This window comes from Leucopleurus acutus (genome assembly GCF_964270905.1).
Source record: "Leucopleurus acutus genome assembly, chromosome: 10".
Classification (NCBI taxonomy): Eukaryota; Metazoa; Chordata; class Mammalia; order Artiodactyla; family Delphinidae; genus Leucopleurus; species Leucopleurus acutus.
The window spans coordinates 73,441,607-73,456,701 of NC_139153.1; the positions used below are offsets into that span (position 1 = coordinate 73,441,607).

At 38.7% G+C, this 15,095-nt stretch overlaps 1 protein-coding gene across 2 annotated transcripts in view; it reads left to right on the top strand.

Moving 5' to 3' along the window:
- Positions 1 to 15,095, top strand: part of POLH (DNA polymerase eta) — a 28,576-nt gene that overhangs the window by 3,728 nt on the left and 9,753 nt on the right. Inside the window, exons 3-6 of one of the 2 annotated variants that reach the window (XM_082848302.1) lie at positions 191 to 325; positions 1,762 to 1,979; positions 12,961 to 13,130; positions 14,736 to 14,839. In XM_082848302.1, coding sequence (XP_082704428.1) covers positions 191 to 325; positions 1,762 to 1,979; positions 12,961 to 13,130; positions 14,736 to 14,839 — 627 coding nt within the window. The remainder of the gene's footprint in view (positions 1 to 190; positions 326 to 1,761; positions 1,980 to 12,960; positions 13,131 to 14,735; positions 14,840 to 15,095) is intronic. The other variant, XM_082848303.1, reaches the window with a different exon arrangement.

Genomic DNA, 15,095 nt, shown 5'->3' on the forward strand with positions numbered 1-15,095 from the left:
GAATACGTGGCACTATGCTAGGTCCTGTTTTGGGGGATTCTGAACTGCTATGTTTGAGAATGAATAGTAGCATCAGTGACCAAAAAGTTTATACTATTATGTTTATAACCTATTCATTATGTTAAATTTTAATTATTTTTGCTTGTGATCATGTAATATTTTTCTGTTCCCCTTTTTTTCCTAACCTTAGAATCATTTCAGTAAGTTATGAAGCTCGTGCATTTGGGGTCACTAGATACATGTGGGCAGATGATGCTAAGAAGTTATGTCCAGATCTTCTACTGGCACAAGTTCGTGAGTCCCATGGAAAAGCTAACCTCACCAAGTAAGAAGAAAAGCTTGTTTAAGGGGAATGGAAGAGTTGGAAGCATTTCATGAGGCTAGGAACTCATGTTTCTAATTCGTTTTATGTAAATAACATCTGAAAAAGTTCCCTTTAGTCAGCTAAATTTTCAGTGTGGAATGAAAACAGATTTTAATATTGCGTTTTAGGAACAGTTCGGAATGATTATTACCTATAATAATTGCCACCCTTAATACCCTTTCAGTTCCTTAATTATTTAACAATTGGTTGTTATAATTAAAACTTAATTCCACTTCCCATGTTCTCAGGCCAAAAGTCTGAAGTGTTTGAAGTAATTAAATTGACTGTGAAACTAATAAGAGTTTTTCCAGAGAAGACTGAGTCAAACTCACATTCTAGTGCAATATCTAGAATTATTTGCCAGAACTGAACAGTCCCAAAGAAGCTTAATTTTTCTGTTTTTGAACTGAGCGATCTCTGCCCAGATTTTAGAAAGTTAGCCTTGGAATGGGAGGCATTAGTATAGGCATAGCCAAGTTAGAGGTAGATACAAGCCCCAGTCATTATAATAATCCTAATAGCTAGTGTATAGTGAACATATGTCATATGCCAGGCACTGTGTTAAATTCTTCATTGGCAGTGTCTCTTAAATCTCACATTGTTATAAGGAAGGTTCTAGTATTATCCCCCCCCACCCCCACCCCCACACACAAATGAGGGACCAATTTAGAGAGGTTAAATAATTTAAGTTCGCACAGTTAGGAAGTGGAAGACTGAGGATTCATTTTCAGATCTCCACGTTCTCACAGTACACTATACTGTGTGGGGTGGTGTGTGTAGGGATCATGCTTTGACTTGGGACTTGAGATACCCCTGAATTCACCTATCAATTAGAAGTCTAAAGGTGGAGTGTCATAGCCAACCTCACATTGGGATTATTGCCAGAAAAGAAGACAGATTTGACTGAAGATTAATACTGTAACCCTAAAGTAGAATTAATTCAGCTAATGGACATATGCTACATTGCATTGAATAGAATTTTATGCTGGGAAAGACAGTGTAACTTCCCAGAAATATAGTTGACTTCAGAGTGTGATTTTGAAAAGCCACATGCCACCAACTTAAAACTGGATCATTTATTTTACTCTTAAAATCTTCATCAAATAATGAACAAAGGCAGTTTTAGAAAATTTAGGAATGAGTTTGTAGACCAGAGAGTTATTAATAAAGACCTGGTAATTTTAAATTATTATTTTAATAATTAACCTGAGATGCCAGGTTATAAAAATAAAAATATGATTTGCAAAAACATATATACACTTAGTTTATCAAATATTCTTAAAAATACCTTGGAGTGATTATACTTAAGAGTCTGTGAAAGAACACCAACTACTGCAATAGAGCATCCTTTCCTTGCTCTGTATGTGTGTGAGTATATTGTGCTCTCATGCTCTTAGGTACCGGGAAGCCAGTGTGGAAGTGATGGAGGTAATGTCTCGTTTTGCTGTGATTGAACGTGCCAGCATTGATGAGGCTTATGTAGACCTGACCAGTGCTGTACAAGAGAGACTGCAAAAGCTCCAAGGTCAGCCTCTCTCAGCAGACTTATTGCCAACCACCTACATTGAAGGGTTGCCCCAAAGCCCTACAACAGCAGAAGGGACTGTTCAGAAAGGTACTTGCATAGCATCATATTGCTTCTGCTTCCTGCCTTTGGAACCTGCTTTGCTTGGTCACACTGCTCCTTCTTGGATTGATTGAAAGGAAACTTAAACTACAACATGAATGAATCACAAGGACTCACATGGAAGGATATACAAATTCTTTTATCTTTCCAGGTATATAGATGTTGAGAAGCTGTGAAATCTGTATTAACATCAAGTTTCTCTTGAGACATAACTAGGGCAGGTTAAAGTTATCAGTAGAAGGCTGACTGCGCACTTCCATTATTTGTAGGTTAATTTATATTATTGTAACTTGGTTCATAAGAAGAGTGAGCTTTTTTTTTTTTTTTCCGTTACGCGGGCCTCTCACTGTTGTGGCCTCTCCCATTGCGGAGCAGAGGCTCCGGACGCGCAGGCTCAGCAGCCACGGCTCACGGGCCCAGCTGATCTGCGGCCTGTGGGATCTTCCTGGACCGGGGCACGAACCCGTGTTCCCTGCATCGGCAGGCGGACTCTCAACAACTGCGCCACCAGGGAAGCCCGAAGAGTGAGCTTTTTTAAGGGGACCTAAACAACAGGGAGTTGAATTACTCAAAATTTCTAATCAGTTATCAGGATAATGTCATCGATGGGCTGTTCAAGGCCTCTCTCATTTTACTTTACTTATTTTACTTTTCCCCTTCATAGTGATTCCCCCTTCTCCCTTCCTACCCCACAAACCCTCTGGCACTCACTGATGTATATCTTCTTAAATATGTATATGTCTTTATAAATTGTACAGTGTTGCTTTGTACATGTGCTTTTAATTATTTTTATTTGTCTGCTGTTATCATTTTTCATTTATTTTTTATTTATTTATTGAAATATAGTTGATTTACTATTATATTACTTTCAGGGGTACAACATAGTGATTCATTATTTTTATAGATTATACTCCATTTAAAGTTACTATAAAATAATTGCTGCATAATGTATCCTTATTGCTTATTTATTTTATGCACAGTATTTTGTATCTCTAAAACCCCTACCCCTATCTTGCCCCTTCCCCTCCCCTCTCCTCACTGGTAACCACGAGTTTGTTCTCTCTATCTGTGAGTCTTTTCCGGTTTGTTGTATTAATTCATTTATTTTTTAGATTCCACATATAAGTGATAACACAGTATTTGTCTTTCTCTGACTCATATAACGTGTGCTTTTAAAACTTGTGCTTTTTAAGCACATGAAAAGGTACTCAACATCACTAATTATTAGAGAAATGCAAATCAAAACTACAATGAGGTATCACCTCACACTGGTCAGAATGGCCATCATCAAAAAATCTACAAACAGGGCTTCCCTGGTGGCTCAGTGGTTTGGAGTCCGCCTGCCGATGCAGGGGACACGGGTTCGTGCCCCAGTCCGGGAGGATCCCACACGCCGCGGAGCGGCTAGGCCCGTGAGCCATGGCCGCTGAGGCTGTGCGTCCGGAGGCTGTGCTCCACAACGGGAGAGACAACAGCAGTGAGAGGCCCACCTACTGCAAAAAAAAAAAATCTACAAGCAACAAATGCTGGAGAGGGTGTGGAGAAAAGGGAACCCTCCTACACTGTTGGTGGGAATGTAAATTGGTACAACCACTATGGAGAACAGTATGGAGGTTTCTTAAAAAACTAAAAATAGAACTACGATATCAGGGCTTCCCTGGTGGTGCAGTGGTTGAGAATCCGCCTGCCAATGCAGGGGACACGGGTTTGATCCCTGGTCGGGGAAGATCCCACATACCCTGGAGCAACTAAGCCTGTGTGCCACAACTACTGAGCCTGTGCTCTGGAGCCCACAAGCCACAATTACTGATCCTGCGCGCTGCAACTACTGAAGCCCATGCACCTAGAGCCCATGCTCCACAACAAGAGAAACCACCACAGTAAGAAGCTGTGCACCACAACTAAGAGTAGTCCCCGCTCGCTGCAACTAGAGAAAGCCCATGTGCAGCAATGAAGACCCAACACAGCCAAAAATAAATAAAATAAATAAAGTTAAAAAAAAAAAAGTTGTTGGGCTTCCCTGGTGGCGCAGTGGTTGAGAATCTGCCTGCTAATGCAGGGGACACGGGTTCGAGCCCTGGTCTGGAAGGATCCCACATGCCGCGGAGCAACTAAGCCCGTGCGCTACAGCTACTGAGCCTGCGCGTCTGGAGCCTGTGAGCCACAACAAGAGAGGCCGCGATAGTAAGAGGCCCGCACACTGTGATGAAGAGTGGCCCCCGCTTGCCACAACTAGAGAAAGCCCTCGCACAGAAACGAAGACCCAACACAGCAAAAATAAATTAATTAATTAATAAACTCCTACCCCCAACATCTTTAAAAAAAAAAAAAGTTGTTAAAAAAAAAAAGAACTACCATATGACCCAGTAATCTCACTCCTGGGCATATACCCAGAGAAAACCATAATTCAAAAATATACATGCACCCTAGTGTTCATTGCAGCACTATTTACAATAGCCAGGACATGGAAGCAACCTAAATGTCCATCGACAGAGGAATGCGTAAAGAAGATGTGTTACATATATACAATGGAATATAACTCAGCCATAAAGAAGAACAAAAATAATGCTGTTTGTAGCAACATGGATGGACCTAGAGATTGTCATACTGTGTGAAGTAAGACACAGAAAGACAAACATATGGTATCGCTTATATGTGGAATCTGAAAAAAAAAAGGTACAAATGAACTTATGTACAAAACAGAAGTAGTGTCACGAATGTAGAAAACAAACTTATGGTTACCAGGGGATAAGGTGGTGGGGGAGGGATAAATTGGGAGATTGGGACTGACATATACACACTACTATATATGAAATAGATAACTAATAAGAACCTGCTGTATAGCACAGGGAACTCTACTCAATACTCTGTAATGACATGGGAAAAGAATCTAAAAAAAAGAGTGGTTGTATATATATGTGTGACTGATTCACTTTGCTGTACACCTGAAACTAATACAACATTGTAAATTAACTATACTCCAATAAAATTAAAAAAAAAAAGATGCAGTTGAGTATAAACTGCATTAATTTGCTGTGAAACAATGTTTAAAAAAATTTGTGCTTTTTAATTACATGATAGTACTGTTATTATAGGTCTCATTCTTAATTTTCTTTCATTGCTGATTTTATACATCTATTCATGTAGCTGTATTTATATGTAATTGATTTCTTTTAATTGCAGCATAATCTGTGGTATGGATCTACCATGTTTACAGACCCTTTTCCTACTGATGAGCTCATTGGTTGCTTCTCACGTCCTTCTGTTTATATGATGAATGTCCTCATTAATCCTCTTGGACATATGCAAGGGTTTCTCTGGGAAGTATTTTCAGGAGTGGACTGCTAGATTATAGGGTATACACATATACTTAGTTTCACTAAATACTGCCAAATTGCTCCCCAGAATAACTGTAACAATTTGCCCTACCTCTGACAGTACACAAGAATTCCTGTTTCCTCCATATCCTCACCAGCAATTGGTATTATCTAATATTTTAAAGTACCTGCCAATGTGATGGCTATAAAGGGGTATTTTATATTTTGGGGTTTGTTTTAATTTATACTTCTCTTTACTAATTGAGGTTGAGCTTCTCTTCATATACTTGTTAGCCTATTGAGTTTCTACTTTTGTGAATTGTTTATTTATAATCTTCATTCAATTTTCCATTGGATTTCTGCCGTTGGTTTTTTTTTTTGTTTTTGGAAGAGCTCCTTGTGTATCCTAGTTGTTGGTCCCTTGTCTGTTTTTGACTCTTCAAATATCTTTTCCCAAGTCTGTCATCCATTAACTTTTTTTTTTTTTTTTTGCGGTACGCGGGCCTTTCACTGTTGTGGCCTGTCCCGTTGCGGAGCAACAGGCTCTGGACGCGCAGGCTCAGTGTCCATGGCTCACGGGCCTAGTCACTCCGCGGCATGTGGGATCTTCCCGGACAGGGGCACGAACCTGTGCCCCCTGCATCGGCAGGCGGACTCTCAACCACTGCGCCACCAGGGAAGCTCTAGTGACTTTTTAAATTAAAATTTTTGATTTATATTTTCTGCTTCTTCTGAAATCTAGAATCCAGTATGTTTTCCTTTTTCTTTCTCCTCTAAACTTTTAACTGATGTAATATACATAAAGTATATAAATTGTACGTATACACCTTGAGTGATTTCACAAAGTAAGCCCACTTCTGTAAGCAGCACCCAGATCAAAAAATGTCAGAATTCTAGAAGCCACCCTTGCCTACCCTCCCAGTCATTATCTATTCCTCTCCCCCCTCTCCTATATAACCACTGTCCTGATTTCTATTTAGCTTATTTTTGAACTTTATAAAATTAAAATGATGCAGTGTATACTTGAGTCTGGCTTCATTCACTCAACATTGTCTTTGTGAGATTCATCCATTCTGTTGTATATAGTTGAGTTTCTGTAGTATTCCATTGTATGAATATACTACAATTTACCCATTCTACTCTTCATGGATATTTGGGTTTCTTCCAGTTTTGGGCCACTAAGAATAGTGCTGCTATGAACATTTTTGTAAATATCTTTTAGTGTGTGCATTTCTGTTGAGCATATGACTAGAAGTGCTCAGTTATGTGGTTTGTCTGTATTCAGCTTTAGTTTGCCTGTACTCAGCGTTAGTAGATACTACCGAAAGGTTTCCAAAAAGGGTATACTGATTTATAATTCCACTAGCGGTATATGAGAGTTCTAGTTGTTCCACATCTTTTTCAACACTTGCTTTTTTCTCTTTTGCTTTTTAGCCATTTTGATGAGTGTATAGTGATATCATATTATGGTTTTAGTCTGCATGTTCCTGGTGTTAATGAAATTGAGCACCTTTTTGTAAGTTGATGACCATTCTTCTTTCATGAAGTGCCTGTTTAAGTATTTGCCCATTTTTTTGGTTTAATTGTCTTATTCATCTATAGGACTTCTTTATGTATTCTGGATATGAGTCATTATCAAATATATGTATTGCAGCATCTTCTGGTTTGTGGCTTGTTTTTCACTCTTTTTTTTTAAATTTTTTGGCCACGCCGTGCGGCATGTGGGGTTCCAGTTCCCCAACCAGGGATTGAACCTGTGCCCCCTGCAGTGGAAGCGTGGAGCCCTAACCATTGGGCAGCCAGGGAATTCCCTTGTTTTTTACTCTCTTAATGGTGGATTTTGATGAATAGAGGCTCTTAATTTTAATTTGGTCCAGTTTGTCTTTTTTTTTCTTTATGAATAGTGTTTTTTAAGGTCTTCTTTACCTATTCAAGATCATGAAGAAACTCTCCTATATTATTTTAGAAGCTTTATTGTTTTGCCTTTTACATTTAGATTTACTATCCATTATGTGTGTGTCTGCAGGATGTGAGGTAGGGATCAAGATTCCTTTTTCTATTACATGAGTATCCAATTATAATATCCTTATTAAAGCTTTACTTTTTTCTATAAAGGTCTTGTGCATTCATTATGTTAGCTCCTAGATGCTTTAATTTTTTTTAATTGCCATTACGATTTTGTGTTTTTTTCTATTATATTCTCCACTTGGTTATTGATGTGTAGGAGAATGATAAGTGATTTTTTTTTGGTAAGCTTATCTTTGTTTACTTTATCTGCCTGATAAAAACTTGAGATATAATCTGCATGAAAGTGCTTTAATAAAATGTACTTGATGGTTAAACATATTTTCTTAGGGATTTCCCTGGCAGTTCAGTGGTTAAGACTACTGCAGGGGTCACGGGTTCAATCTCTGGTGGGGGAAGTTCTGCATGCTGTGTGGTGTGGCCAAAAAAAATTTTTTTCTTAGACTAGAATTAAATTAGGGCAATTAAAACTTGCTTTTAATCCGGGTCTTATTATTTTTTTTTAATCAAAATATTATGAAAGTGGAATTCAGCTGGAGTTCACAGAGCAAAGATTCTGCATCTAGAAGCTTTTTAACACCTTTTCATACACATTTTCTAGTACTTATGATAATGGCTATATTCAAAACAATGTATCTATTCTCCCCTTCACTTGTAACATGTACTTTAGCTTTATTTTGTAACATTATTCTTATTTATTTATTTTTAAAATTAATTTATTTTTTATTTATTTACTTTTGGTTACACTGGGTCTTCATTGCTGTGCATGGGGTTTGTCTAGCTGGGGTGAGCAGGGGCTACTCTTCATCGCGGTGCGCGGGCCTTTCACTGTCACGGCCTCTCCCGTTGTGGAGCACAGGCTCCAGACGCGCAGGCTTAGTAGTTGTGGCTCACGGGCTTAGTTGCTCTGCAGCATGTGGGATCTTCCCAGACCAGGGCACGAACCCGTGTCCCCTGCACTGGCAGGTGGATTCTTAACCACTGCACCACCAGGGAAGTCCTGTTATTGATTTTTTTCTTTCTTTTTTGTCAGGGGGCTTAGTTTTGTGTACTACATTTTACTGTGTAGCTAATTTTTTTAAATAAACATTTGGAATTGGTTTTATAATACTTTATTATTTCCTTCCTTCTGCTGACTTTAGGTTTTGTTTGTTCTTCTTTTTCTAATTCTCATAGGTAGTAGGTTAGATTGTTTATTTGAGATTTTTCTGGGTTTTTCTTTGGTTTTTTTTTTTTTTTTTGGCTGCGCCACACAGTATATGGAATCTTAGTTCCCAACCAGGGATTGAATTCATGCCCCCTGCAGTGGAAGCGCAGAATCTTAACCACTGGACCGCCAGGCAAGTCCCTGAGATTTTTCTTGATTTTTTGAGGGAGGCCTGTATCTCTATGGACTTCCTTCTTAGGACTGCTTTTGCTGCATCCCATAGATTTTGTGTGGTTGTGTTTGGTTTTATAGTACTTTAAATTATTTGCTGTTTAAGGGTTTTTTGAAGGCTATATGCCCTTTTGAAAATCTGTTGAAAGCTGTGGACCCTTGCTTGCCTCAGAAAAATACATATCTACATGTAAAACAGTTTTGCATGTAGTTTTCAGGAGATTCACAGACCCACTGAAACCTACACACCTCGGAATAAGAACTATTATTACACGTTACATTGGTTTTGGAGGGCAACTCATTGTTGAAGAGCTCTCTGGTGAAGATGATGGTACATACCTTTGTTGGAGGTCAAATGTTACTTCAAATGGACATGTGCCTCTTCTCTACCTATCTTTCTTACATTTTTATATAAAATGCCAGTGTTTTAAAGAAATCTTATTTCTGTATGAGGAAATAAAAGGTATTCATATATGAAGGAAGAAGTTGCTTTATTGTGTCTAGTTTAAATATTAAGCTTCGAGATGCAGTGACATCTTATTATTTAGAGTGCTCAGAACAGTACAATGTCTAGGAAATGATTTATCATGATATATCATACTCCTGAGTCTTCATATGATGTGTGTAATATAAAAAAAAAAACCTCATAACAGAAATTAGCTGATCTAAGTGCATATACCCTCCCAGAAATTGTTTTTCGTGGATGTGACATATTTCAAAGCTAGGGAAAAGGGTCGAGGTATTTGTGATGTTTTTATACTGAAGTTCCCATTCAACTTTACCATGGTGCCTCTTAATGGGTCCTACTCAGCCATGCTGCATTTGCAACTTTGTTTTTTCTGTTTCTGAAATAGTTATGTGTGTGGAAAGTTTAAGTAGTAAGATTAATTAAAAATAACTCAAAAATTGTCACAGTGAAAACTTACCCTTCGGGGCCATTTTGTAACTGGTTTGTGTTAGCTAAAGAACTCATTTGTTCTCCGTTTGCTTCCTCTTAATTCATTTATTTCTAAGCAAGTATTGAACATGTGAATGCATATAATAAGAAACAGTTGTGTAGTGGTATAAAAAAATATAAATCAACTATCAGGGATTTCCCTGGAGGTCCAGTGGTTAAGACTCCACACTTACACTGCAGCGGGCATGAATTTGATCCCTGGTCAGGGAACTAAGATCCCCACATACCACCCGGAGCAGCCAAAAAAAAGATGATAATAATAATAATAATAAAAATAAAATTAAAAATTAAAAAAATAAATCAATCAACTGCCAAAGTTGAGAGCTGTAAGAGTTGGCTAGACTGCTTGCAGGCTTTGAAGAAGTAAGCTGCCATATTGTAAGAGGGCCTTTGGAGAAGCCCCCATGGCTATGCTCTGAGAGCTGCCCTCTGCTGACAGCCAGCAAGAAAATGGGGACCTCAATCCTACAGGCACAAGATGATAAATTTATTTATTTTAATTAATTTATTTATTTTTGGCTGCATTGGGTCTTCGTTGCTGCGCACGGGCTTTCTCTAGATGTGGCGAATGGGGTCTACTCTTTGTTGCTGTGCGTGGGCTTCTCATTGCGGTGGCTTCTCTTGCTGTGGAGCACGGGCTCTGGGGCGTGGGCTCAGTAGTTGTTGTGGCTCACGGGCTCAGTAGTTGTGGCTCACGGGCTCAGTAGTTGTGGTTCACCGGCTCTAGAGCGTAGGCTCAGTAGCTGTAGCGCACAGACTTAGCTGCTCCATGGCATGTGGGATCTTCCCAGACCAGGGATCGAACCCACGTCCCCTGCCTTGGCAGGTGGATTCATAACCACTTTGCCACCAGGGAAGTCCCCAAGATGATAAATTCTGCCAACAACCAGAGGGAGCTTGGAAGGCACTAATCAGCTCATAGCACAGAGGAAGGTACACCTGTTACCAGTATAGGGACTTCTCTTTTGTAGTTACGGTCCCTAGAGTTGTGGGCCATAGCTAGAGGTTTATCAGTTTAATTCCGAAGTTTTGGCACAAATTACCAGTGCTCACTCTTAGAACAGTTCTAGTCAAATGCAGGTGACATGCCCATGTTTATAGAAAATCCTAGGGAATCTACTCCCCGCCACAAAAAAAGAACCTAGAATAAGTGAGATTAGCAAGGTTGCAGGGGACAAAGTCAATATGCAAAAATTGATTGTATTTCTATATATTAAAATTTAAAATGGGAAGTTGACATTTAAAAAGGAATAGCATTAAAACCATAAAATTATTAGAGATATATTTAACAATATATGTGGAAAAACTAGTTCAGTGAAAACTACAAAACATCACTGACAAATTAAGGATGAAATCAATGAAGAGACCATGCTCATGGATTGAAAGATTAAATAATATTAGAGTTCAAATCTCCCCAAATTGACCTACAGATTCATTGCATTCTCTCCAAAATCCCAGCAGGATTTTATAGAAATTGATAAACGGATTCTAAAATTTGTATGGGAATGCAAAGGATGTGGAATAGGCAAACAATTTTGAAAAAGAACTAAGTTGGAAGACTTAACACTACGTGATTTTTAAGAGTTAACTATAAATTTATGGGGACTTCCCTGGTGGTCCAGTGGTTAAGATTTTGCACTTCCACTGCTAGGGGCATGGGTTTGATCCCTGGTGGGGGAACTAAGATCCTACGTGCTGCACGGTGCAGCCAAAAACAAACAAACAAAAACCACAAACAAAGAAGTTTGAGGTGGCCTAGGCAAGAATGAAGAAAAGCTGAATAAAATACAGTGGGTTGCAATGGATATGTGAAATATTTTGAAGTGGGCTTTGGTAACTAAGTAACTATAATAAAGGGGAATAAAAGAAAAGAAGCCAAGGGACTTACCTGGTGGTGCAGTGGTTAAGAATCCTCCTGCCATCGATGAGGACATGGGTTCGAGCCCTGGTCCATGAAGATCCCACATGCCAAGGAGCAACTAAGCCTGCGTACTGCAACTACTAGAGCCCGCGCTCTGCAACAAGAGAAGCCACCGCAATGAGAAGCCCGCACACCGCAACGAAGAGTAGCACCCGCTTGCTGTAACTAGAGAAAGACCGTGGGCAGCAACGAAGACCCAAGGCAGCCAAAAATAAAAATAAATTAATTAATTAATTTTTAAAAAAAAGAAGCCAATATTAGATTTTAAACCTTTAAGAGAAATAGGGAGTTGTTTGGGAAAGAGAACCTTTGGGGAGGAAGATATAATAAAGGTTGACTTTAGTAGTATTTTGTTTGATACTGTAATGAAAAATTCAAGAAGACTTTTTCTGTAGGGAGGTAGAAATAAGGGATTAAAGTTAAGAGTTTGGGGATAGAGATTAAGATTTGCATGTACTTAGCATAAACAAATTGAAACATAAGCCAGTACCAGTTCACCAAGAGAAAAAGCATATATACAGAGAAGAGGAGAACGTTGCTCTGTATCTGCAGTTACAGTGTTAGAGGAGGGAGATAGACCAGCAAAGGAGAGAAACAGCAGCCCTCAATAGCTGGAAAATACTTCCTTTTATGTGCTCATCTTCCTCCTCTTCTCCATATATGTGACCCTTCACTCTGCCTCTCCAAGATATTTTGAATTTTCTTGCCTTGTTCATACCTCATTACAGCCTCTTTAAAACAGCATGTGTATATTTCCTAACTTCCTTGTTATATAATACTTTTAAAATGTTTTTCAAAACTATGACTAGTTCTAAATTGGATAGTAAGGTATTTTCAAAGCCCTAAGGTACAAAGCTACTTCTAATTTAAATAGTTTGTCAAGAGAATAAATCTTCTAGTGCCTCTGATTGGACTTAAGGTATTCAACTGGAACCAGTCTCTAAAAATACATAAATGCTAACTTAAGTTTATACTGAAGCGTGCGATAATTCTGAATATTTTCTAATTGAGTAACTTAATAGAATTTTTGGTGATGTGCAAGGGAAGTTGGAAGAAGAAAGTTCAAAAACTGGAGAGAGAAAACAGATGTACTTTTAAATCATTACTCATGAAAGACAATACAAAATATTTGTTGCTTATTAGAGCTTATAAGGTTCAGCCTATGCTGGGAGATAAGGCTGCTAGAATTGGTATGAAGGAGAAATTTATCTCTGTTGTGATACTGAATAGTCTTCTAAAACGGCTGCCATTTTTGGTGAAAACCTACATATGTAAAGTACCTGAAATCTAAGCATTTCTGCATTAGATAACACAAATAAAACCCTGATTTTTTAAAAAAGAAGTCTAACTGTTACCTCTCAACTTTTCAGAGGAAATGCGAAAACAAGGCTTATTGCAATGGCTTGATTCTCTTCAGACTGATAACACCACCTCTCCAGACCTACAGCTCACTGTGGGAGCAGTGATCGTGGAGGAAATGAGAGCAGCCATAGAGAGGCAGACTGGTTTACAGTGTTCAGCCGGGATTTCACACAATAAGGTGAAGGCTAATAGTAGATTTCAAAGAGAAACACAGATATCTGTAGTTAAACACAGCAGGCATAGAAACAAACAAAAAAAAAGAAAAACAAAAACAAAACAAAAAACAAACAGCCAGGATAGATATGAGTGGGGCATTTAAATCATTACACATATACTTTGAAATGGGTTTCTACTTAAACTTCATGGTGAAGACCAAATAAAAACCTAAGTAATTCTTTATCATGGGGATTGACATTACACATGTACTTTCCTAAGAAGCAGGCTGAAAATTTTGCTGGAAATGGTTATTTACATAGTTGTATCCACAGTATTTCCTTAATGACTGAACTATCCAAAGAAAGGAGGAGGCAGGACTTCCCTGGTGGTCCAGTGGTTAGGACTCGGCGCTTTCACTGCCAGGGGCCCTGGGTTCAATCCCTGGTCAGGGGACTAAGATCCTGCAAGCAAACAAAGAAAGGAGGAGGCTAGTAGGAACCTATTTCTTTCCTTTTCGGTTGCTGAATTTTCTAGTATTATCTCACTTCTTATGTGGAGTTCTGGGTGTTCTATGCTTTTGTTCTGTGCTTTTTGATTAAACTGCAGTGTGGCCCTGGGATCTTCATCCCCTTTGGTGTAGACTCAGTAGTTGGGCAGTGGCTGATTATTTCTAGTTACTACCTTCTCTCCCTCACTCAAGAAGAGGAAAGTTCTGCACTGCTCAGCTTGTGGGATCTTAGTTCCCCAACCAGGGATTAAACCCCAGCCCACGGCAGTGAGAGCACCGAGTCCTAACCACTGGAGCACCAGGGAATTCCCAAGAAGAGGAAAGTTGCCAAACTACTCAGTAGAGTTTTGGGGTTTTTTTTTTTTCTGGTTAGGTGGAGGGAGGGGAAACAAAAGTCTCAATGTAATAATTTAAACTAGACTAAATGTGGCCTAGTAGAAGTTTCAGGGAATCTCCAATGAATTTGAAGAGTGATTTTATAGTTTTCCTACCAATTATAAGTTGTTAAATGATACCACTGAAGTACCTTATTCTTTGAAAAGACTTCTCAAGGGTTTTTTCATTTTGAAGTCTTATTTAATATAAGAAGATGTTTGCTATTGGACAATGACTTCGAGCCCAGTCTTTATCACAGATGCTAAATGATGGTAATCTGTATTAAATCCGGGACTCAAAATGGACTAACCATTAATCAAGAAATGTATATAAATGGAGTAGGGTAAAATGAGTTTGTTTTAGCATTTTCATATGGACATACTAAGAAATGCATCTTAAGTCTCTTCTGTAGCTTCTCTACTTTTTCACCCTCTTGAAATAGGAAAACCTTAAGGAATAGATGAGGGTGGAATAAATGACTAAAGAAAGACTGAGAATGGAAGATGTGGAAAGGACAATGAGGATAATGATAGTGGGTCATGTTTTCCACTGTGGATATTGTGGGACACCAAGCTTTGGAGATGTCTTGAGTTTCTGGTTTTGTTTTTGTTTTTAACGTGGAAACCATTAGTTACAGCCCTTAAGCTGTGCCGTGTGTATGCGTGTATATGTGTGTGTTAATATTCACCAACTCTGTGTGTGGGTGTTGACAGTAATGGGGTTTTTATACTTTCCATGCTCCAGGTTCTGGCAAAGCTGGCCTGTGGACTAAACAAGCCCAACCGGCAGACCCTGGTCTCCCATGGGTCAGTCCCACAGCTCTTCAGCCAAGTGCCTATTAGCAAAATGTAAGTATTCAGGGAGCACCTTAGATTTCACTTCTATATATGTGAAGGCCCTCTCTGGTTGTAGTTTCTTCTGTTCCTTAAGGATTGGAGCCAGGGAAAATAGGTACCATGGGGACAGGAGGGAGATGACACAGAAAATTTTACAAACATGCTGAGATTTTTTTCTTAATGAACTTTCAATTCTGGATTATCTGTGGAAGATACTTAATCCTGAATTTTAAAAGAATGAACTGTTTTTTAGCTATATGTTTAACTT